This window comes from Biomphalaria glabrata, chromosome 11 (assembly GCF_947242115.1).
Source record: "Biomphalaria glabrata chromosome 11, xgBioGlab47.1, whole genome shotgun sequence".
Lineage (NCBI taxonomy): Eukaryota > Metazoa > Mollusca > Gastropoda > Planorbidae > Biomphalaria > Biomphalaria glabrata.
Window position 1 is genome coordinate 14,176,160 of NC_074721.1, and position 25,437 is coordinate 14,201,596.

The window sequence follows — 25,437 nt, forward strand, 5'->3', positions numbered from 1 at the left end:
ACTACGTCACACGGCCTAGCTAGACTAAAAATCGCCTTCATCTATAAGAGCCATTTATCGAGTGTTCATAGACATTGGTGCACCGAGTGCGTTCTTTTAGCATTTCATTTAAAGAATTCATTCCATATGACGTCAAAGGAAAAAAAACACTACGTCACAAGGCCTAGCTAGACTAAAAATCACCTTTATCAACACGAGCCATTTCTCGAGTGTTCATAGACATTGGTGCACCGAGTGCGTTCTTTTAGCATTTCATTTAAAGAATTCATTCCATGTGACGTCAAAGGAAAAAAAAACACTACGTCACACGGCTTAGTTAGACTAAAATATGTTTTCAATATCAGGTGACCGAGCCTCGCTCGGATGAATAATTTGTTAAGGAAGGATATATACCCGAAGTCATTTTGAGAATATTTTTGTACCAGGTGGCCGAACCTCGCTCTGTTAAATAATTTCGGAAGGTTATATACCCGAAGTCATTTTGGGAATATTCTTGTAATTACGAAAATGAACGATCGGATAAAGACTACTAATCTGAAGAGTTGTTTTAGTGTTCTGTTAGTTCTAATTGTAGGCCTAATTGTACATGTCGATTAAATTTAAAGTCTTTTAAGTCCTCCTACAGTCTAGACAAACTACAGCTCACGTCCGTCTTATAGTTTTACAATCTATCTTTTGCGTAAAACTATTGTAGGCTTACTATTATTGGCTTGGAAGAAAGTCTTTGCAATGTAACTTCTCTACGTTATAGGGTAAAACATGCACTTAGTGACAAAGTAAAATGGCGCATTTTTTCTTATTAGACTTAAATCATGGCATTAGTTTTCTAAAGAAACGTTTCCGTGGGGCACCTCTGTTACGCCAAACAATATGCTCGTTACCCATACGGGATACGTGCCCTGCCCAGCCTGACAGTCGGACTATAGGAAGTTCATACCGGCTTTTGCCATCCATCCATCCTTGTGGTACTATGGCCTGCTTTTACACATCCATCCATTCAGATCTCTCCTGGCCCTAACTCCAAGCTTTTTACCGAGGTTTATAGTTAAATCAAAAGAGGCTGCAGTGTACTCAAACTCGTTGACCGCTAGATGGATATCATGTTTAGTGTGAGCAAGTAAGGCGTAGAGAAGCTGTGTTATGACCAGTTCCTTTGTTTTGGTACAGGAGAGGTAGACACTGAAGCATGAACACATGGTAATAATTCACCAGCAAAATAATAATAATAATAAGGCTTGTCTTAGAGTCCGAAAATTAATGAGGATTGCAGCTGTGACCTACATATCTTGCCACATCCAGGGCAAGCATAACCATTGTCCGCGATGCTCGATTAAGATTTTCTTTTAGCGTCTGCGTCTGTCCTCGGCAGCAAATTTTCTTTTGGTCTCAAATGTGTATCCGCGGCCTTTGTATAGAGGGAATTCTTTAAGTCCGACAGTTACGCTGGACAGAGCAGTATCCTATATGGGAGACGAATCTTAGACGAACGCATGCCAAAGGCAGTGTTTTTTTTGGTGAGCTAAAAAGTGGTCGACGTAACACCGAAACCCTTAAAAGACCAGCTTATGGCGCAAACTTGACTTAGCTGACATAGGTCACCAGCAAAATAAACAACAAAGTAAAAGGTATCTACACCGCTCTACACAATTAAAGTGTAAACAACTTATTAAGCACTTAAAACACAATAACTAATCATATATCGGCACATTTAATTTCATTACTTTTCTTTCATAGTTCTATAATAAATCAATCTACATTAAGATGGTGCGCAAATGTTTCATTAGGTCTATTGATTCTTTAGAACTCGTTATTGTTTGCAAAGAAATATTTTAGTGTACTGCGGTAAGCCTAGTGACGTAAGCAGCGTTTTTCCCGTTTACGTCATGGAAAATTTTCATTCATAAAACATTCTAGCCAAAACTAATTTTTCGATAATGAGGCATTTTCAAACCGATATAACGGTCGACCTCGAGTTTTCCCGATGTGGCCAATGAGTTGAGAATTTTTTTCTCACTATTATGCACATACCATGAACTTTTAAAGAAAATCGTTAGAGCCGTTTTCGAAATAAAATTTATATATATATATAAATATAAATATATATACATACATACATACAAGAATTGCTCGCTTAAGAGTATAGGATTAATACAAGCAATTTTTTCGAGGGTTAATAGACATTGGTGCACCGAGTGCGTTCTTTTAACATTACATTTAAAGAGTCCATTCATATGACGTCAAAGAAAAAAAATTCCATTACCTCACAATAGGCTAGTACCGGTACCATAAAAAAAAATGTCTTTATTTACACGAGATATTTAACGAGGGTTCATAGACATTGGTGCACTGAGTTCTAATAGATATTATTTAAAAAGGATCAAAGCCACATTGTTTTTGCGTTTTGTCTGTCAGTCGGTCTGTCCGTTATCTTGATATAAAAAAAACAACTAAAAGTTATTAAAAATTGATTAACCTTTATTTTACGTTTCAAAACATCGCAATAATTTTTAGGTATGAACACAATTGAAAAGTTTATATAATAGATTGTTCCGGATGTTTGTATAAATAGTAAAAGAAAAAGAGAATTTCAGATAAATGTAATACCGTTAATTAAATTTTTTGGATGGTCTCGTATAAAAATTAGATGTACTACAGCCACGTGGAGAGATTTTCATACCTTACTTTGGTGTTTGAATTCTGTTTTCCTTAAAAATCGGAACATAATATTAACGATAATTAGATTTTTTAATGTTTTAGTTAGAAAGTTAAATGTACTGTAAGAGAGTAGTGAGTTAAAATATTTTTCATAAAAATCCGTAAAAACATTATTTCGTAAATGAGAAGATTATTTGTTTATTAATTAGAAGAGGGAGTTCAAACAATTATTTGGCGTTAGTAGATTTTTAAATAAATTCGGAAATTTCTGGCGACGATTTGTAAGAAACAAAATCCGGAACTTTCTTTATCGATTACAAAACTTCTATGTTATGTTTTACAAGAAAATTAAATGTCTAAAAAGTAATTTTCAGTAATCAATTCTAGTAAATTACTTTTTTTAAAAGCCTTATGCGATTTCAAACAATCATTAGGCATAATTCATGTTTTATAAAACAATATCCGGAACATTTTTACACTTAATGAAATATAAGTCAGTATAGAGATTATGATTTAGCATTAATATGCTATTTACATAAAAAACGGAACAACATATTATTGATAATGTGTTTTTGCAACGTTTAAGCATGGAAATTGAATGTAATATAAGTTAGAAGAGCAAACAAACATTTGTTGGCGTTGATTAGTTTTGCACAAAAAAATCCGGAACAATCAATTTTAGATACTTAAAACTATTGAGATGTTATGGGAGGAACATTAAAGGGTAAATCAGATTTTCAATAGCTTTTAGAGTTCTAGTTTTTTAAATCTAATCGTGACGGACAGACCGACCAACAGACAAAACGCACAAAAATAAGCTTCTTTTATTCGGATGGGGGCACTAAACAAAAAATAAATAAAATCTGATTTTTTAAAAAAAGTTTAAGGAATTGGTTTAGCACCTGATCATGTTGCGACGTTACGCTACTGCACGAAAATCGCTGCATAAAAAGTCCATTTAAAAAAATGTGCGTGATATTTACATACAAAGTGCATTATTAGCCTTTATAAACAAACAGAAATGTTTTCTTTTAATTTTAGCAGCTAGTTGACCAGAAAAAACGTCTTTAACTATTATTTGTATTTGTTGTAAACATTTCCTGTACATTTTAAAAATATATTTGACTTAGTGATACTGAAAATACACAAAAATTGTCCATCTTTGTTAGCATATTGTAACATTGCCTCCCTTACATTTACGTAATTGTTTTAGAATTGGTGTATTTTTATGAAAAAATCGCTTGCATAATTAATTTTATAAATTAAACGGTTTGCTTTTAGAAAACCAAAAGTAGCCGTTGCACCTAAACTTTTCAAGCCGGATTTAATGATGAAATAATATTTTTCATATCTCTTCTAGTTTTCGAGATCTGAGTGTGACAGACGGACAGACGGACAGACGGACAGACGGACATTTTGCACAAACCTAATAGCGGCTTTTTCCCCTTACGGGGGCCGCTAAAAAAACAACAAAGAGAGATTGTGTTATCACACAAACTCAGAGGCGGCCCCCGTCGGAGTCGGATCCCTGTCGGATCCGCCTATTCTAAGGAATATTCAAGACGTTATTTAATTTTGATTGTCAAAAGTAATAATGTTTCAAAGATTCATTTACCTCTGTAAAAAATGTTGTTGTTTTTTCTGTTTTACATGTTTCGGATGTTCGGATTTAAAAAATAATTAACTTCTCGCTGGACGACGGAGGATGGCGGCGATATATATATATATAAATGGTGCCTCAGCGGTCCAGCAGACCAAAGGATAGGTGAAAGTGAATGTGAAGTTAGATGTGAGCCTGGCCTAACCGATGTTTTATAGTGTTTTATCTAATTGTTTTGTAAAGGGTCAGTCCTCAAGAAAAAAACATTTCCGTAAAAAAAAATTCCTTTAGTTAAGTGTTTTATAGCCTCGATGGTACTCTGCAGTTCACACGATAATATGAAAAACTACTTATTAATTGTTGTTTTAAATTATGTCCACCTTATATGCATACTAAATAGATTTTGAGATTTTTTCTCTTAAAAAAAATAAACATTTGTGTGTGTGTGTGTGTGTGTGTGTGTAAATGTAGTAGTTAGTATAACAGAACTTACATAACTTAGCAATACAAATGTTAAACAAAAAATATTTTACAAAAAATCTAAAACCGTTTGCATAAATGTGTTAAAAGTATGGTGAATTACTATCCCCCCTACTAAAGAGCCTCTCGTGTTATTGTTACTATTAATAATGAATAGTTGTAAAAGTGGTGTATTTTTATGAAACAAAATGCTTGCATATGTGATTTTAAAAATTAGATTTTTCGCTTTCAGGAAAGCCGTTGCATCAGGACTTTGAATGGTCTAAAATATTATTATGTCGGATTTTCACTATCTTTTCTAGTGTACGAGATCTAAACAGGACGGACGGACAGACATTTCACATAAAACTAATAGCGTCTTTTCCCCTTTCGAGGGCCGCTAAAAATCACACAAGGAACTGTGAACTTTCCCGCTTTGCCGTCTCAACCTGCAAGGGATGAGATAGAATGGAGGTCAATATAGGTCATATTATTCGGAATCTTAAAACTTTACATTTGTTTTGGTATGGCTTGGATATTTAGGCTAAAAATAGAGTATATTGTGATAATGTAGAGAAACAAATCATCGGGCGTAACTGGTGGGCAAGGGTAAGCACTATAGTTAATGCAGCTTATATTTTTAAAATTAATTAAAACACTTTCAATAATGAATAATTTAAAGTTCAATAAGAGATTTTATATTTGAAACATTTCTCAAAGTTGTCGTAGTTGTATAAAATCACTGGCATAGATTAGGCTTAAATTTTAAAAGATCGTTTTATGTATTTTAAAAAAAAACTAAGTAAACAAGCATTGACCTCGTAAACACACTATTACTATCACTATCTAAGTACAAATTTAAGCATCTGCAAAGATAGTATATACAGATATCTGGAATTGGATATTTATTTCAAGATCATTAAGAGTAGGCTACTATAATAATCGTAATTTAAAATGCAAAGGAAATTACCTTCCAGTAGACATGTTAAGATTTCCCTAAATATCACAAATAAATCAAATAGATCTTGATCTAGATCTAAACATACAATGTATTTTTTGTTGCTGTAATGAAATCCATTACAGAGAGTGAACTTTTAAAACAAGGGCAAGGTACGCAGACCAAAACCTCTATCACTGGCGGAATAAAATTGAAAACCTAACCCGAACTACAGTAAACCTTCCCGCACGCCCATGGATCATTCAGTGGCCTAGATCTTACGCACTGTTAGATAGATCGTATCTATAATACTGTCAACATAATCTCTATCATCCATAAAATAAACAACACAGAAAATGAACTAGATGTAGACGACATGTGAAATGTTGAGCAGCAAATCACGTGACTTCGCTGACTTAGTTATGACCTACTTATTTTACGCAAACCATTGTGTAGCCTATTTGGGGTTGAATTAAATTATCTTCTGTGAACGTTTGGATATTACATAACGCCAAAAAAGAACAAATCACCTTTTTTTTTTACCACCTCCCTCTTTATTAACAATCGTAACAACACTCAATACCCCCCCCACACACACACACACGGGTAGAGTGGTAAAGTAAAAGTTTCCCTTTCAGACCTTGCGACGTATAGGGTAGATGATGTAAAGGCCATCTGTTTTTCGAATTCGAATTCTACAAAATATTCGAATTTTACAAAAGACTTCTTTATTAGTTATCATTTTCCCATAGCATATTTTTTTATCATGGTTTCTATAGAAATGATGGGGAAAATATCGACTTCTTTCGGCTTTTCGATGACGTATTCAGTTTTTTTTATTTTATTCCAATACTGTATACACAAATCGGGCCTCTTCCGAGAAACCCGAGGTGTTAAAAAAATCTCGGAGTATTTTTCCCTTAATATTTTTGTTGAAAACCCAAAGTTTAGCCATTTCACAAAAGTCGGACCCGGGAATGTCCTGTGACCAATTAGGCCTACTTCTTCTTATCTTATCTTATATAATGCAGACGTTACTTCAAAAAAGAAGATGATTACGTCCTACGCGTCATGCATTTAGTCATGCATATTAACCAATAACTTAAATTCTGCCAAGTCACTGGTTTTCCTGGCCAGCTCAGGCAACCGATTCCATGCTCTAATAGCACTAGGGAAGAAGGAGTATTTGTACAAATTTGTCCTAGCATATGGGACGAGGAATGTGCCTTTATCTTTGTGTCTTTCAGAGTATTTTATTAAATTTTGTTTTTGTATTTGAAGATTATGGTTCAGTGTTTTATGTGTGATTGCTACTTTACTTTTGAGCCTTCTGTCCTGAAGGCTTTCTAAATTTAGTGATTTTACTAAAGGTGTTACTCTAGTCAAATGTGAATATTCGTTTGTTATGAATCTCACTGCTCTATTTTGTGTCTGTTCCAGTTTCTTAATGTTTCTTGAGTTGAGGGGTCCCAAACGGAGGATGCATATTCTATTATTGGCCTAACCAAGGTTAAATAACATTTTAGTTTTATGTTCTTATTTGATTTATAGAAATTTCTTTTAATAAATCCTAATGCTTTGTTTGATTTTTTTGTAGTTTCATCAATATGTGGATTCCATGACAGTTTTTCATTTATTATAACACCTAGGTATTTTGCGTTTTTAGTCTGTGTTACTGGTTTGCCATGAATAAGATAAGTGGAATTAATTTGTTTTAGTTTTTTTGTTACTCCTAACAACTGACATTTTTCTGGGTGGAAAGACATGCTCCAATTTGATTCCCATTTTTGTAATTCATCTAATTCTCTTTGTAAAATATCTGTGTCTTGTGTGGTTTTTATTGTTCTATATATTATGCAATCGTCTGCAAATAATCTGACTTTTGTTCCTGAAGTAATGCAATTCGGTAAATCATTTATGTAAATTAAAAATAGTAGTGGACCCAAGACTGTTCCTTGAGGTACACCTGAGTTTATTGTTATCGGTGTTGATTTAGAGCCATTTATTATTACAGTTTGTTCTCTCCCTATCAGAAAATCTTTAATCCACTGATGCAGTGGACCATTAATGCAGAAATATTTTATTTTTTTAAGCAAACTATGGTGGTGAACTTTGTTAAAAGCCTTAGAAAAATCTAGTAAGATAGCATCTATTTGTTCACTATTATCTAAACCTTTTGAAAAATCATCAATTGGTTCTATTAGTTGTGTTTCACATGATCTATATTTCCTAAAGCCATGTTGGTATGGTGTGAGGACAATATGTTTGTCTAAGTGGTTTATGATGTTGCTACATATTATGTGTTCTAGGATTTTACACGTGATGCTGGTAAGTGATACTGGTCTGTAGTTTCCTTGGTCAGATTTTTATCCTTTTTTAAATAGGGGGGGGGTGACATTAGCTTCTTTCCAGTCCTTTGGTACTCTGCCCTGGTTAAGTGAAGCCTGAAAGAGTATTTTGAACACTGGGGCTAGCTCATTGCTTAGTTATTTGAGTAATCTGAATAGTTTTGTTTTGTTACGCGACAAATATTACGACCTCTCTCATTTTGTAAGAAAGTGTATACCCCCAGCTCCTCCTTAATAACCATTACGTAATATCCGAACGTTTCGGGTTGACTGGTAAGCGCTTAGGACTGTCCCGAGTTTGAGCCCTGCCAGCTTCAATCCTCTGCCATCCTGCAGGAGGTTTTGAACGAAGAGGTACTTTTTACCTTCACCTATCCCTTAGTCTGCTGGACAGTTGGGGCACCACGCAAGATTCGTTGACCGTCCTTCTCCATTCCTCTCTGTCCTTTGCCTTAGTTAGAACCTCATTCAATGGCATGCCTGCCCATTCATTTATGTTGTCCTCCCATCGTTTTCTCTGTTCCATGAAGGAAGGTCTTAGCGAGCCCCGAAGATTTTCTGATATGGCTATAGATTTTTAGCTTGCGTTTATTACGATAGTTAGCAGGTCATCATCGCTGCAGTAACCCTGTCTCTTATCTCTTGGTTTGTGATGCGGTCTTTGAATGTTATACCTAGGATCCTTCTGTAGCATCTCAATTCCATTGCTAGGACCCTCCTCTCTAGCTCTGCAGTCAGCGTCCAAGACTCACAAGCATATAAAAATGTGGCCATGACCAGGGAGCGCATCAGTCTGATTCTGGTGCCGAGGGCTAAGCCTTTGTCTTATCCAAATTCCAGATATTTATATATACTATCTTAGCAGATGCTTACATTTGCAGACCCGCTCTTCAAAGGACTTCATTATCTGGTATTTTGTCTTGCCATTTGACATTCAGTATTTTTCTTAGACATGTCATGTGGAAGTGATTCAGTTTCTTTGCGTGTTTTCTGTACACTGTCTACGTTTCTGAGGCATAGAGCAATGTTGGGAGGATGACAGCTCGATAGATCCCTAGCTTTGTATTTGTGGTGATACCACGTCGGTTCCAGACGTTTTTATATAGTCTGCCTTAGGATACACTGGCATTGGCGATACGTAGGTCGATTTCATTATCTGTCTTTTCGTTTCTGGAGAGTGTGCTACCAAGATATGTAAACCTGTCCACTGCGTTTGTATCAAAGATACAAAATGAACCAAGCTCTAAATTATTTTTGTATATTTTTTTTTACTAATTTATCTACGTATCATATAAATATAAATTCAGAAGGTACATTAGTTGCAAAATGATTGTGGTTTCTAGTTCAATTGCTGGAAATCCTTGGCGATTCCTTGTCACGAGCACGCTGCTAGCGAACACTTCTTAACCCTTAAGACGCGATTGATAGTCTAGCATCTTAACATTCGAATTTCAATTTTTTATGCACACTTTGTAAAAAAGCTCAGCATATATTAAGGATTAACCACAACAGTGTTTCCAATTGTAACATTTAGAATATTCTTAGTAAAAATGCAAAAAAAAAAAATGTTTGAACAAATTTAAAAAAAAAAAGTAAAAGTTGCTGACCCGTCATCATTATCATCAAACTCCATTTGAGTGAGGGATTGGGGCTTAAAACCTCTCTTGCAAAAGCTGACCAGTAGACATTTGGATATTTTATAAATAGTAGATACATCGGAGCAGTAGCCCAGCCTGCCCTTAATTCCTCTCTCCTCCAAAGTTCTATTAAATCCGCCTCTACTCACCCCCCCCCCTTTTCCCCCACCCGCCACACTTGTTAAAGCGGACTGTGTAGATCTGCAGAACACAAAAGAATATGGGTACTTCTTTTTTTAAAACAAAATTTCGGTTTATTTTATAATTTATTGTTTGTCTTATACACCGTACAACGTCTAACTCACCCCCCCCCACACACACACACACAAAATAAAAAAAATAGGACTCAACATCCCCCAACGTATTTTTTTTAAATAGGTCAATGAGTCTATATAGGTATTTTAAAAGCTAAATATCTGGTAATATATGGTTCAACGAAGCCTATTAGTTTAAACGGTTTAGAATTATATAAGCCTCACAGACCTATATAAATCCATATTTTCAATGGTCATCACACTAATCACTTAGATCTAGTGATCATATTAGATCTATGATCTAGATCTAGAATCTAGTCTGAAGACTCTAGTCTATATAACTTAGTGTTATTCTAGATCTACTCTAATCTAGATCAAATGTATACTCAGCACAATTAATATTCTATATAACCTTGCCTTAATATTGTCTAACGATTATAAATCTTTTTTTTTTGTTTTTAATTTTTAATCCGAAGTCGCGGCGAAGTCAAAACGCCGGTCAAGTGTGAAGTCAGAAGTGACTCTCACGAATTTTTAATTAGATCTATCTACATCTAGATCTATGTCTCTATCTAGATCTAGAGTTAATCTAGACTAATCTAGATCTAGATTGCTAGAAATACTAGAATAGATCAGTAGATTACTATAGACTCTAGTTATAGATCTACAATCTACTAGTACTAGAGATTAAGATTAGTACTAGAGGTCTAGATCCTAGAATCTAGAAACTAGATTCTAGATTAACTAGATCTAGATAATTATAATTTTTTTAATATACTAATAAATTACTATACTATACTGTAACTATACTATATAGATCTAGTCACTATAGATCTAGATTACAGTGGTTCCCAAACTTTTTTGTCTCGTAGACCCCTTGCCATGTTTTCTGGTTTTCGGTAGACCCCCTGCTTAACTTGTATTGCAATTTTTGCAGATTCATAAACTCATTTTTAAAACTAATTTATAACTGTATTGAGTCGAAGAGTGAAAAAGTAATTTAAAGCTACACAAAAAGTTACGGAGATCTATCTTTTTTGACTGATAAAATTTAAACAAAAAAAAAAAAAAAAAATATGTATTGCTGGAATCACCAAACACACTAGAAATGTTTTGTTTTTTTTGCATGTTCATCATTTGTTATTACGGTTATTATGTTTCATATAGAAATTTTTTGTTCTATGAAGTAGTCCTTCAAACATTAAATATTAATTAATTAATCAATTTGCCTTAAATATCATTTTGAAAGTTTTCAAAAAGAGCAGTTTCTATTATGATTTTTCACATCTGGCTCAAATATTGGGCCCGTGGAGCTGTTTTCACTTACATGAGAAGGGTCAAAGATGAGTTACTGGTGCCTAAATCAGTAAGCTTTGGCAGGAGGGACTCATTAGCCTTGGCTTGCAGCCCACCAAGCCAAAGGAAAACTGAATTCAATAATCTGCTGCTTTGCAAGCTATACACAAACATGGGAAAGGTTTCGTGGGTCAGCCCTGGGGATAAATATGGAGCAGAAGACCATTAGGCAGTTTGCAGCTTTAATGCTCATCCCACCGATGTGCCCTTGAACTATATATATAAGTGTTTCTTAAAGAAATTTGTTGCATAATAACAGATTTACGTTTATGTAAAACAGTTTTTAAAACTACTTAAATGGCTGGTAAAATCAATGTTTTATCTATAGTGTTTTCCATATTTGGCTATAGGTAAAGAGATCTTATAAGACACTCACAAATCACCATCTTTTCTATATGATGTTGAAGAAAGATTGTGTGGGTTTATTCTGAACTTCATTTTTGAGATTTTGAAATTTTTTATCGCCTTTATTTTTTTACGAGGGTAGCATCGTCTCAAATAATCCTCCAGTGTAATTGGTTTCATATGGTCATAAAAGGCACTTAGACATCCGCTTATTTAACCAAGGAAATAAATAATCTATGATGTAAAATCTAGATTTCTTTTTGTTAAACATTTGTTACATGTAGACAAAAGTAACTATTTACATAAGTATTGAAAATAAATACAACAATTTTACATTTCAATAGCAGGACAAATATTTATAACTAAATTACACATATTTATACGTGCTTGAAATAGTTACATTAACGGAGTGTGAAAATTATAACTTTCTTTAATTGAAATCCACCACTGTAGACCCCCATGGACATCTCATAGACCCCCAATTTACTTTTTCACTTTCATGGACCCCCTGGAGGTCTTCGTAGACCCCTGGGGGTCTATATAGACCACTTTGGGAATCACTTTTATCTAGAATCTAGATTATCATTATCTACTTATAAAGTAGGCCTACTAGAATCTAGATCTACTAGTATTATTATTTATATAATTATTTTCTAGATCTATTACCAAATATTTCTCAATCATCAGGCCAATCCCAAACTTTATATTAAAAAAATTAACACAGATACAAGTTTATTGAAGTTAACTCAAAATGTCATCAAGGTAAATTTGGGAAGGCCTGTACTATATTATAATCTTATATTACGAATTACAGATCTATGTTACTTCAAACTTTAGATAAGATGATTAAACACCATACACAGATCCTTGTCACTGTGTCAATCTATATAGATCTTTATAGTATTTGTAATATAAATAGAGATTATGGTCAATGTTTTAAACTCTGCCAGTGGCAGTTACATAAACTCTGTCTTTCTGATATAAAGGTCATCTGTTTCTGTCACCCTTGGTTAACTAAAGGCCAGCACAATGACCAACTGCCTTTTACTTTTCCCCAACTAATGTCAGGTACCCTTTAGAGCTGGATGGACTCAAATGTGCCCTAAAGATGACAAAATTAAAAATTCCATTCTTCACCTGGAATCAAAACCTGTGACCCCCTCAGTTCAGAAGCCAAGCGCTTTACTGCTTAGTCATAGCGCCTCTTACACCTCCATTAAGAAAAGCAAATAATTTTGTACACAGATTGTGTGATTTCTGTGGCGGGGAATTAGTGGGATGTTAGTCAAGTGGGGGGGGGGGGGGGCGGAGGGCAATAACTGTCTTTGGTAGCTACCAATATAAATAGATTTCTTTTTGTTATATTTATGAGGCATATATTTATGATGAGCTCTTACTGTTTCAGTTCAAGTCTCTTTAAAAAAAAAAAATTTAACTTACTTTTCTAATAATTGGCCTTGATGGTCACCAGCATTGCTTGGAGTAACCAGCACCTTAAAATAATTTTTTGTATTGTTACTTTCAGATCAAAGGCAACTACATTCTTTAGAACAACATTTTTAAACCATTGGAATGTGACCAATATCTCATTAACAGATACACCATACTATAGAGCTAAGTTTACATTTCCTGGATTGTCTCATGAAAGTTTTGACAGAGATGGTATGTAGAAATGATATTTATTTATATAAATTTTATTCATGAAACATATGCTGACCATTGTATTAGGCAATATATATGTGGTCTCCAAATTGACTAATCAATTTAAAAATAAATTCTCATATAAGGTACCATGGTTGTTGGGCCAGTAATTAATGAATTCATGAAAGAATTTGTAATTGAATCAGCCTAGATTTATGTGTGTGTAAATAGTCTTATTCAATCTTGCAGTTAGTCTGTGAAGATATGTGGATAATTCTAGTGAGTCTGTTTGTAAATATGCATCAGTTATGTTCAGCAAAGTTGTCAACAGTACATGGGCCCTGGAGGAGTGTTATATGTGGGGCCCAGCATATTTTTTTAATGAGTTGATTGTGACAAAAGAATCTTTCTAATGCCTGACATTAATATTTTTTTCAGGGGCCCCTACTATAAGAAGTGTAAAATTGTCTTTCTTCTTCTATCTTTTTATCTTAACTTAAAGTATTATCATAAATGATTACCACAGATTCTGTTTTAGACAAATTTTTAGAGAACAATATGTGAATCCTATTTGGTTATTTGATCTGAATTTTTTTTATCCACAACCCATTCTAATAATCTGTTCCCAAAACCATTGGTTCTCATATGGTCTAAGCAGTATGATTCCAGAAATCTTTGAAACAGGAAAAACTTAAAAAATATTCTTTCTCTATTTAGGCACATTTATGATAATACTTTACATTAAGATAAAGAGGTAGAAGAAAGACAATTTAACAATTCTTATTGAAAATATAAATGTCAGCCATCTCTTTAAGTAGCTCACAAAACACACTGAATATATACTTGATGAACATGCTTATCCCATTGTAAAAGGTTCTAATGTGCGTTGACGTAGTATTATAATATTACACATGAGGCTGGTTACTATTAGAGTGTCGTGAATGCATAGACTGCTGGGTTCGTGCTTCTTGGAGTCACAATTGACACGTGACAGACACAGACATTACAGATTGACTCAAGTTCTTTTTGGCAGACAAATATAATGTTTATTTAATGATGATAATAACAATACTGCACCTTATTGGCAGTTACATGAAGACTTCCGATGTGAAACATAATTACATCCGCATAACAGCGGTATTGAATATCCAAGACGATTAGTTACAGAATAAATCACAAGTAACGTCCGCAACACAGCGGGTAACAATAATACTTCACAGTTACTACTTTACTCTCTAAATCCAGAGAAAAACTATCAAAATACTTAAGTCCATACTGGACAAAAAGATATTACTTTACTCAAAGTTACAACTCGACTAACAAAGTCGCTACTACTAGGATAATACATAACTACCTTGTTCAGAGGATTCTTTCTGACTGAACTGAATGAACTAACTCAAAGTCAATTTTATTCATTCTACTTCCTGTTTTCTACATCAGGAATTCATGAGTCTTTTCAACGTTTTAACATGAGGTGAACATTAAATCAAGCAATGTCATCTGAGACTGTGACACCCATGTTGTCCAGTTAATGTACCATAATGGTGTTAAGCTATGTTGGAACAGAAACTTAGTTTGTGATTTTTTATTTTTTTTATTTTTTTTTTATGATTAGTTTAAAGAAACTCTAGTCTTTCAATGATTTCTTGCAAGTTGTACTTGTGCTTAGACTACTAAAAAAGTGTTTGAACATTAAACATTTAAATTGTTGACTTCACAACGACAGCTTGTTGCCATACATATTTGTTTTTCACAACTGAGAAAAAAATAGAGACATCTAATCTCTTTTGGTGATTTAAGATTTCAATACTTACATCAATAGCTGTTATATCATAATCTTTTATTTTTTGTCATTGCTACAGGAAATCCAAAGATTACAAGCCTCATGATGACTTCTGTCTTTGCTAGAGGATTTATCTTAAACAAACCACTCACTGACTCTGGAGACACATTCTTGGACTGGAAGATCATTACAGAAGACAGGTTCACTTTTGTCTCCTCGACGCATTTCAAAATGTCCAAGCAGTTATACAATGCAGATATACCCAAATGGCCCTTAGATGTGGATGTCTCACTGGCATATGTGGGCAACTCTTCTATGGCCAGCATAACATCTTTCTACAATTCTGGTGACACGTCCGAGCCATTGTGGTCACAAGTCAACCAGGTGGTCTGTGTGGACAAGGTGTCTAGGAAGCCAATACCCTTCCCAGATTGGTATAAGGACAAATATAAAGAAAAATGTTGCATGGATAAAGGACTTATAATCAAACCATTTCAAAGGCCTACTAAAACTTACTGCATGCCAGTGGTTGTAAGTGCTATTAATCTTGTTTTATTTTATTTGCTTATACTTTGTGTCTTAAGTTTGGAAAACAAGTATATGAATTCATGGACTACATCGAAGTACTTAAAGTAATATTTAAAAAAAAAGAGAATTATATAGTAATGATCTAGCTTAAGTTAGTATTTCCCAAACTGTGTTAAGTGGAACCCTAGTGTTCCACGAAGCCTGAATAGGTGTTTCACAAACTACTGGAATAATTAATTAGAAAACCACCATGCTAAATACTCAGAATGTGCTGATTGTTTGTTAAGGAAAACATTTGGGAAACACTTGCCTAAGTAATACTTGATGCTCATCATTTCTGCTGATGTCTTAGTACAGTTCTTGTTCCCAGGTGTTGTTTTTTTCGGCATAACCTCTTTGACTCTAAATGGATGCCTAGAAAAGCTAGCTGATGACCTGCAGAAAATGGATGCTATCCAGTGCCACATTCTCTTTCTGATTTTTTTATTTAAATGAACTTTGGTCAAGTCCTTAACAGTAGAAAGACATTGCCAATGATGCTCTTCCCAAGATGGTTGATCTGAAGACTTCTCCAGAGCAAGCTGTAGATAAATGTTTTTTGATGTTTTTTTGTCACCATTCCATACATACAGTAAAACTGCACTGACATTGTATTCTCTCCCCTGCCTGCTTATCTCCAGTCCTTCCATTGAATATATTTCACCACAATCTCCAAAAACAGAATTCAATGAATTCAGCCATGTTCTTTCTGTCATACATCTCACAAATTGTCTCTAGAAAGTATTTTTGTAAAATGTTGAAGCCCATTGATCATTTTTTAAAATTCCTACAAGGTTTCTAACATTTAGAAGATGTGTTTCTCTTTGCCAGGTGAGATGGTCTGATACTGATGGCTATAATCACACAAATTTCGCCTCTTACGTTCACTGGGTTGTCAATGCTATCCATGCTTCATTGTCAGAGCAGTCAGCTGAGGTTGCTAAAGATGAATCATCTAGTTCGGCAATGCCATTGATCAGTAAAGAGATAATCACCAATGGTCTGAAGGATATTCAAATCTGTTACCTTAGCGAGAGCCTGGAGAACCAATCACTTGATGTCCACATATGGCAGCAAGATCAGGAGAATCATAAAGTTTATGCAGCTATTGAAAGGGGAAAAGATGATATATGTCAAATGCAATTAGAGTATTTTGACACAGCTGCTGAATAAAATATAAAGATGCCAGTAGAATGTTTTTGATATTGAAATTATATGTTGCATCAATTTACTGCTCTTATGTATAACTTAAGACACTATTTTGATGTAAGAAAACTAAAGAGAACTCAGCATTTCATCGGTACATAGAATTTTACATAATTCATTATATTACGGAACTCTTAGTAGCTTGTTATTGTTAGTTAATTGCATAAATATGTTTACACTTTAACTCTTTCTCTCCTAATTGACGATGCCAATGTTGATTTGACCCCCATTAAACTAAAAGGATTTTTGGATTTATAAACTTTAATTTGTGTTGTGTAAAAAGATCCTGCCTTCCCCTACAATTCGATACCAAATATAACATTTTCTGATAACAAACACAAAAATTATTGAACTTAATCATAACAGGATAGTGAAATACAAATGAGCAAAATGAATTATTACGGAGAGAAAGAGTTAAGAATCAGAACTCATCTTTTTCAAAATGTAAAATATTTGGGAGTCTTGTGTAGTTTATATTCTATTATTGTGCACAAGTAATATTCTAGTCCCATTAGTTATATGTATATCTGTGATACTTGTTATTGTTGTGGCATTATAATTTATATGTCTCAGTGTTGTTTTTTCTTTATCTCCTATATTTATTGAAATAGAAAAACTGTTATTTATGTACTTGACAACTTCAAATAGCACAAGATTTTAACATGCAGCCAATATAAAACAAAGAACAGTATTTTATGTAAAGGCCATTAAAAGATACCTGATTTTCTCCATATTGATTTGAAATTCTAAATAAGCTAAAATAAGTTTTTGATCAATGACTTTTTGAGGGGGAGGGGGGAGAGGAGGAAATTGTCTTTTGTAACTTCATTGGTAGCTAGAGTTTCAAGGAAGCTAAGCAATTTCTGCATTCTGATTTACAGAAATAATTTCTCCTGGCGTCTTCCTTGCACACTACATTGTGATAATACAATACAGGTAGAACTAAAAATGTGGGACATATTGTCCCTAAAGATGTCACTGGCTGATTCTATAGATATTTAAAGCATATGTAACTAACATTATTTTATTTGAGATAGAAAAAAAAGCACACATGTAGCACTTATATTTAGAATGGTGTTGATTCACTGGCTGTCTTCAGTGGCTATGGCTCATCTCTTAAAGCATTTCTTGTTGTCACTATAAAGCCATACTTTCAAAAGGTGTTTTCAGACTTTGCCATCTATAAGGCAGATTGCCTGGCAGATGATGTAAAGGTAATCTGTTTCTGTGGTCCACAGTTAATGAGGGTGTCATGTGGTCAGCACAATGACCAGCTGCCTTTACTTTTCCCCAACTAAGGTCAGGTACCCATTAGAGCTGGGTGTACCATGAGGCGCCCAAAGATCCCGAGATAAAAAATTGCAGTTTTCACCAAGATTTGAACTTGGGACCCTTCTTCTTCTAGCCAGCTTTTTGCTGCTGAGCTGTGAGCTCTTTTGCAGAACCTGGGACCCCTTGTTCAGCAAGCACTTTACCACTCAACCACCACACATCCTAGGTGTTAACTAATTTTTTTTAAAGAATACATTCTTTTTTATGTAACCAGTAAGAAGAAAAATATAGTCAGAAATGTTTGGTGTCTATATGCTCGTGTGCCATTCAGACTGTGGTATTTAATGGTGTACATTTTATATTGTACATTCAACCATCTGGCATATTTTTTAAATTCTTTGTGTCCTAGGTTTAAGTCCATTCACAGCTAGATTTTCCTGTGGTTGTGTGGTTGTTAGTTCAGAATGTTTGTGTCTTCAATGAATTAGAGAGAGAAATGTACAAAAGCTTGCTAGATGATTGTTTTTTTTTACATTCCTCTATCCAGTTTCACTGATGTTACAATAAACAAAAGAATCAAAAGGGAATGCGACACATCTTTGTAACATTATATTTCTAATTTAGAAATCAGTTATTATTTTATTGTGAAGTGTATAGATCTATAATAATGTAAATTTGCATAATAATATTAAAACAACAAAACAAAAAATGTATGTTAACACATCTCATTCAGTTCAGTTTTTTTGGCTAGATTAATGGACATTTCTTATTAATTTTACAAACTGTTACATTAATATTGACTTCTGTGTTAATTATGATCAATAATCTTTTTTAATTAATGAAAAAAAAGAGGTTTAAAATTTGATTCTTAGGGACCTTGCTAGCGCACCTTTAATTAGGCAAAAGTACTTTAATGAGAATAACTTTGGACATCATGCTAAACAATATGGAACTACTATTTTTAATTTACATAAATGATTTACCAAATTGCATTAGTTCAGGAACAAAAGTCAGATTATTTGCAGACGATTGCATAATATATAGAACAATAAAAACAACACAAGACACAGATATTTTACAAAGAGAATTAGATGAATTACAGAAATGGGAATCAAATTGGAGCATGTCTTTCCACCCAGAAAAATGTCAGTTGTTAAGAGTAACAAAAAAACTAAAACAAATTAATTCCACTTATCTTATTCATGGCAAACCAGTAACACAGACTAAAAACGCAAAATACCTAGGTGTTATAATAAATGAAAAACTATCATGGAATCCACATATTGATGAAACTACAAAAAAAATCAAACAAAGCATTAGGATTTATTAAAAGAAATTTCTATAAATCAAATAAGAACATAAAATTAAAATGTTATTTAACCTTGGTTAGGCCAATAATAGAATATGCATCCTCCGTTTGGGACCCCTCAACTCAAGAAAACATTAAGAAACTGGAACAGACACAAAATAGAGCAGTGAGATTCATAACAAACGAATATTCACATTTGACTAGAGTAACACCTTTAGTAAAATCACTAAATTTAGAAAGTCTTCAGGACAGAAGGCTCAAAAGTAAAGTAGCAATCATACATAAAACACTGAACCATAATCTTCAAATACAAAAACAAAATTTAATAAAATACTCTGAAAGACACAAAGATAAAGGCACATTCCTCGTCCCATATGCTAGGACAAATTTGTACAAATACTCCTTCTTCCCTAGTGCTATTAGAGCATGGAATGAGTTGCCTGAGCTAGCCAGGAAAACCAGTGACTTGGCAGAATTTAAGTCATTGGTTAATATGCATGACTAAATGCATCACGCGTAGGACGTAATCATCTTCTTTTTTGAAGTAACGTCTGTATTATATAAGATAAGAAGATAAGAACTAAATTGTTTTTATGGGTACCTAAATACATTTACACAGGGTTACTACCGTACACAGATTTCATGTCTTCATAACTCAAATTGACGATATTTTGTAACTTTCAAAGCTACTAACTTATTTCTTGGCTTCGTTGAACTTGTGTTTTTAAATGACTCTAGACCTGGCTATTCAAATGTTTCGTTTGCTTCATGAATGAACGTATTTCTGTTGAACTGAATATGTTGTCATGCAATCTACCATTAGAAACATTCTTGTATTAGAATGATATTTGATACCTTGGGTTTTTGGCACATCGGCACTATTTAGGCAATGTCGTGCCCTTAAACGCTGAATGGTTACTTCCCCATTATAGCTGAATGTTGTACAGCTAAGTTATTATGTTTGTTTTTGTTGTTTTACATAATTCGGATGTTCCTTCAGAGTTGAAGATAGTTTACTTCCTAGTCCTAACCTCCCGCAGGACGACGGGGGATGGGAGCGGGCAGGGTTTGAACCCTCGACCGTCGATAAATCCGAACGACAGTCCAGTGCGCAAACCGCACGACCAGGCAGTCATCCCGACCAGGCAGCCATTATAAGGTTAATTCATAGCTCAAATGGTAAACATTTATATAATATAATAAAAATCGGTTGAAAATGTATATTTACAATGACTTTGCCCTATCTCAAATCAAATTTTCGTAGTCAACCCCACCTCCCGGACAAAGCCGAGTATTTTCTCAGAGTCGACATAACCAAATAGTGTTTTGAAGTTGTGTACTCCGATATTTTTCCCTCTAATATCCTGGTATCTGGGGCAATCAAGGAGGGTGTGTTTCATGGTGAGATTAAGAGTCACAGTTTTATTGGAATGACACAACAAAATAAAGAAATAAAGTAACATTTGTAGAGTTAGGCTTGTACACGTTTTTATTCTTATAAGTAAAATACAATTTCTTTTTTAAACCAAATTTCCAAAGCGAGATTTTTTGAAAAAAAAAAATTGCCCTTAAACACGCAGGAAATGTTATTGAACAGGCTCATTAGGAGCTAACAACAAGAATAGATTAAGCGTGTATAAAATATGTATAAATCGTTTAATAAATAAAATAGATTGGAATAGTGGGTTTTACGAAGGGTGTGATATAACATCAATATTAAATGAGTTCATCCTATATTGCGTGTTACTGAATGGAGAAGTGTCAATGCTGTAAATCTAGAAGAGTTAGAGACTGCAGGTCTAGTAGCTGCATATCAGAAACCAATACTGCAGATCTAGAATAGAGACGGCTGGTCTGGTAGTAATAGAAGTTGCAGTCTGGTAGTAGTCACTACTGTAGAGTTAGAGACTGCAAGTTACAGCCAGGCTGAGAAGAAATACAATTAGAAACTCCCACCCCCTCGTGGGAATGTATTATTTCTAAGCTTTGAAAACTTAAAATCTTAAGTTTTCTAAAACAGAAAAGCGATTTCCAGTCTAGATATATATTATATAGGTCTGTGGACTCAATATTAATTAGCAAGATCCCACAAGTGAACCCGCGGCATGTTTAAACGTGGGTATAAAATATATGAATTATAGTGTTGTTTTGTTTTACATACCGGGTGTTTCGGATGTTCCTTCCGACTTGAATATATTCTACATCTTAGCCCAAACCTCCTTCATGACGACGGGTGGGGGGGCAGGGTACACACCATCGAGACGAGCAAGCAGCCAACCTTTTCTTTACTCAATACACGACATATACAATATACACTGGCGGATCCAGGGGGGGGGGGGGGGCGGTAGGGGCGATCGCCCCCCCCCCCCCCCACTCGGCCGACCCCCCCCCCCTTCGGGGGGGGGGGCGGACGAATTATAGTATAGAATTCACACAATTTGTATGCGAATTTATTACTTATGTTAATAATATATACTAATTATTTATATTTCAACCTATTTTTAGATTATTTCGCCCCCCTTCTAGTATTTTGGCCGATTTGGTAGGGTCGGGAGGGGGCGATGGCATCAATCCGCCCCTTCCCACCATACACTTTCGAGTGGGGGGCGATCCTATTTATTTGTAGAAATCACAGCTTGCTAACAGAATCAATTAAATATCTATATGATTAAAACTTGTTATTGGTATTTTAACCGGTCTTTATATAATTTCGTTCACCTGTTGGCCGATTGGAAGGGAAAGAGCGAATACCTCCACCACCCTTCCCATCTAAACCCTTTGAGTGAGGGGGGCGGTCCTACTTTTATGGAGAAATCATAGTATGTGAACAAAATTAGTCGAATATCTATATAATATAAACAGGTGGAAGTGCGATACATGCAATCCCCTTCCCCCAATCGGACAAATCAATACTTTTTCTTTTTGTATTATAGTAAGAAATTACAAAATTACAAAAATCTGTCACTAATATAATTTATATATGCTATAAAGTAAATTCTTATATCGAGTCGCCCAACCCCTATTCTTTAATGCAAAATGCAATCAATAGCAGAAATTATAAAAAAGAGCGAGAATTAATCGTTTTCATTTTACCGCCCTTCCCCTTTCCAGACAGAGTTTGTGTAATTTCACATGAATTTATCATAACTATTTTAAGAAAGACTTTGCTTTGGAAAAGTTATAATTCAAACGAAATTTTTCAATATAACAGTCACGGTTGAGATTAGTTCAAAAGCCAGATAATCTTTTCCTAGTCGACTTTTTCCAACCTTTACTCTATCTCATATTTTTCTAGTTAAATAAATTTAGGACTATAACTCACAATTTATGCTAGAATTTTATTGAATATTATTAATCGAATTTTTTTTTCCGGCGGCGATCTTCAAAACCTTAATCTAAATATGTGGGGTATCTAATCTTTTCAAAGAACAAATCGGTTTTATTTGCAATGTATTTAAGGGACTATAAATTCATATTAGAATATTTTTCTCATTATTCAAAAGGCACTTTATAATAGAATGAATAATGAGCTATAGGTCAGGAGAATGCGTTACTGCAGTGAAGAATGCCAGAAAACGCTTTTAGCGTCGAGGTTTCGCCCCGAACCTCACTGATGAATAATAAGCTGTAGATGTCAGGAGAATGCGTTTCTGCAGTGAGAAATGCAAGAAAACGCTTTTGGCGTGTGGGGCTTTGCCCCGAACACCACTAATAAGTAATAAGCTGTAGACGCACGTATATATATATATATATATATATATATATATATATATATATATATATATATATATATATATATATATATATATATATATATATATATATATATATATATACATGCTGTACGCACGTTTATGTATAGGGTTAGGGTTTACTGGGCGTTAGGGTTAGGGTTTGGAAAAAAATCGCCCCCCCCCCCCACTCCAAAGTTCTGGATCCGCCAGTGACAATATACCAATATACACTATGGTCTAGAACGGTATGTGTTCAGTTTTCAACGTAGACCATATAGACGTAGTCATGATTAACCACAAGTAGTCTGTAGAAGAGTTTGGGAATGGTGAAATTTGAACGTATTATAACGCAACTCACGCACACAATATTTTCAATGAAATCCCCCCCCCCCCCCCCAGCAACACAATATCTTCCAATGTCAAGGTTTGCCCATGAATTCCTAAAACGTATTTCTGGTTAGTGTGACCTGAATCTTTTATTATTCAGTGGACCAGCCAACATTACAGAGACATCGGATAATTTGTTTTTGGCATCCTTAAATAGAAAGCCATTATTACCAACAATGAACTTTTACCCACACACCCTTTTTATAGGCCTATCCCTCAATTCGCAATTTAGTCCACTCTTTACCCGTGACTTTTTTATTTTGTTATTTATAAATCTAAACCTTATAGCAAGCGGTTCTCTACAGTCGGGAGGGATTTCATCTAAAATATTGTCTGTGCGTGAGTAGCGTTATAATTCGTCAGCGCAACGATTAGTACATTCAAACTTCACCATTCCCAAACTCTTCTAAAGACTACTTGTTCACCGACAAATCGTTCACTGACAATTCGTTTACCGACAAAGTGTTCACAGTCATTCACAAACGAATCGTTCACTAGATATTGTTGGATAATATTGTTAATATCATATATTCTCGTCGCGTGTTTATTTATTTTTTTTTAAGTTAAAACTTTTGTAGCTATTATTTCCCAAAGAAATTTTTATTTTTTTTTAAGTTAAAACTTTTGTAGCTATTATTTCCCAAAGAAATTTTTATTTTTTTTTAAGTTAAAACTTTTGTAGCTATTATTTCCCAAAGAAAGAAAAAATCCGGATTTCTTTAATAATTCTTTTTTGTAAATTCTTTTTTGTTAATTCTTTGTTCACTGTTTACTTTATAGTGAAAATGTCCAATAGGCACGTCAAGTTAGGTACAAAAAAAATGTAAAAAAAAAAAACAAACAAATATAAATTAATTAAAAAAATATGTTTAAAATACTCAAAGATAATTTAAAAACAAACTTTCCCCAATGTTTTGCCAACGTGTAGATGAATGTAACAAAACAACGACTGGTCAATGAATTATTTCTCTTTGTATGGGTGACGGTTCCCTGTCCGATAAAGTTGTAGTGCTTCTAGAGCCGCCATTCTGTCTAGCACTCATCTATGTGTTAAGTATCCAGCTGAATGGGTAGATAAAAAAAAAGAGGGGGGGGGGTATAGAAGAGGCGAGGGAGGCCCTAAAGAGTGTTGATCATGACGGCATGATGGCACAGGTATGACAATTACAATTTGGACCGCTATTAAAAAGATAAATAAATGTGGGGGTAACAAAACTACATGACGGACATGAGTGTAAAAGAAGGCCTACATGATGAATGTAAAAATGTTGCCTATAGTTAATTGACGGCCCATTTACATTTTTCAGCTAGCTTGTTGTCAGATCGCATTTTTTTTAAAAGTATAATTTCTATCACATACTGTCCTCATTAACGAAAAATTAAAAAAAAAAATAACATAGAAATGGAGATTAAGCCCGGTCTCTAGCAATCAAAAGTTTTGTGGGTTTTTTTTAAATAGCTACAAAAGTTTTAATATAAACACATTTAACACGCGATGAGAATATATAATATTAACAATATCTTACGATCTAGAGAATGATTTGTCGGTGAACGAATTGTCAGTGAACGATTTGTCGTGTGAACTATTTGTCGTGAACCAACTGTTGGTGAACAAAATGTCGGTGAGCGATATGTTGGGTGAATGATAGTCATGTGAACGAATTGTCGGGTGAACGAATTGTCGTGGAACCCTATTTTCGGCTGGAGGCCGATGTGGACAATATAGAAGAGCTAATTGCCATTCGACATCTGCGTTGGGTAGGACGCTTATCCCGCTTGGGAGACAACCATGCTATTAAAATCAACTCAGGCGCCATTTCGCCCTCACCAGCATAGGGCAAAGTATCTGGCAGCAGAAGGCCACCGAAAGAGCTCTCACAAGGCTGCGGGACACACAAAGGAAAGCCATTATTTAAGACAGGCACAGAAGAAGGAAAGAAAACTTAA

At 34.4% G+C, this 25,437-nt stretch overlaps 2 protein-coding genes across 7 annotated transcripts in view; one reads left to right on the forward strand and one right to left on the reverse strand.

The window, feature by feature from the left end:
- The window catches only part of LOC106054842 (uncharacterized), a 23,005-nt gene extending 16,957 nt beyond the window's left edge, over positions 1-6,048 (reverse strand). Inside the window, exon 1 of one of the 3 annotated variants that reach the window (XM_013210907.2) lies at positions 5,685-6,048. In XM_013210907.2, the coding sequence (XP_013066361.2) occupies positions 5,685-5,698 (14 nt within the window). In that variant the 5' untranslated portion in view covers positions 5,699-6,048. The remainder of the gene's footprint in view (positions 1-5,684) is intronic. The other 2 variants (XM_013210908.2, XM_013210906.2) reach the window with 2 other exon arrangements.
- LOC106054841 (uncharacterized) lies at positions 5,182-18,647 on the forward strand. Of its 4 annotated transcripts, none has more exons than XM_013210904.2 (5): positions 10,154-10,270; positions 12,279-12,353; positions 13,117-13,253; positions 15,095-15,546; positions 16,414-18,647. In XM_013210904.2, the coding sequence occupies exons 2-5, from the start codon at positions 12,343-12,345 to the stop codon at positions 16,753-16,755; spliced, it is 942 nt and encodes a 313-aa protein (XP_013066358.1). In that variant the 5' UTR covers positions 10,154-10,270; positions 12,279-12,342; the 3' UTR covers positions 16,756-18,647. The 4 variants fall into 4 exon arrangements, with proteins under 4 accessions (XP_055859902.1, XP_013066358.1, XP_055859901.1 ...); XM_013210903.2 differs by having other exon boundaries at positions 10,214-10,293; XM_056003927.1 differs by lacking the exons at positions 10,154-10,270; positions 12,279-12,353 and adding an exon at positions 5,182-5,323.
- Positions 18,648-25,437: the final 6,790 nt, after the last annotated feature.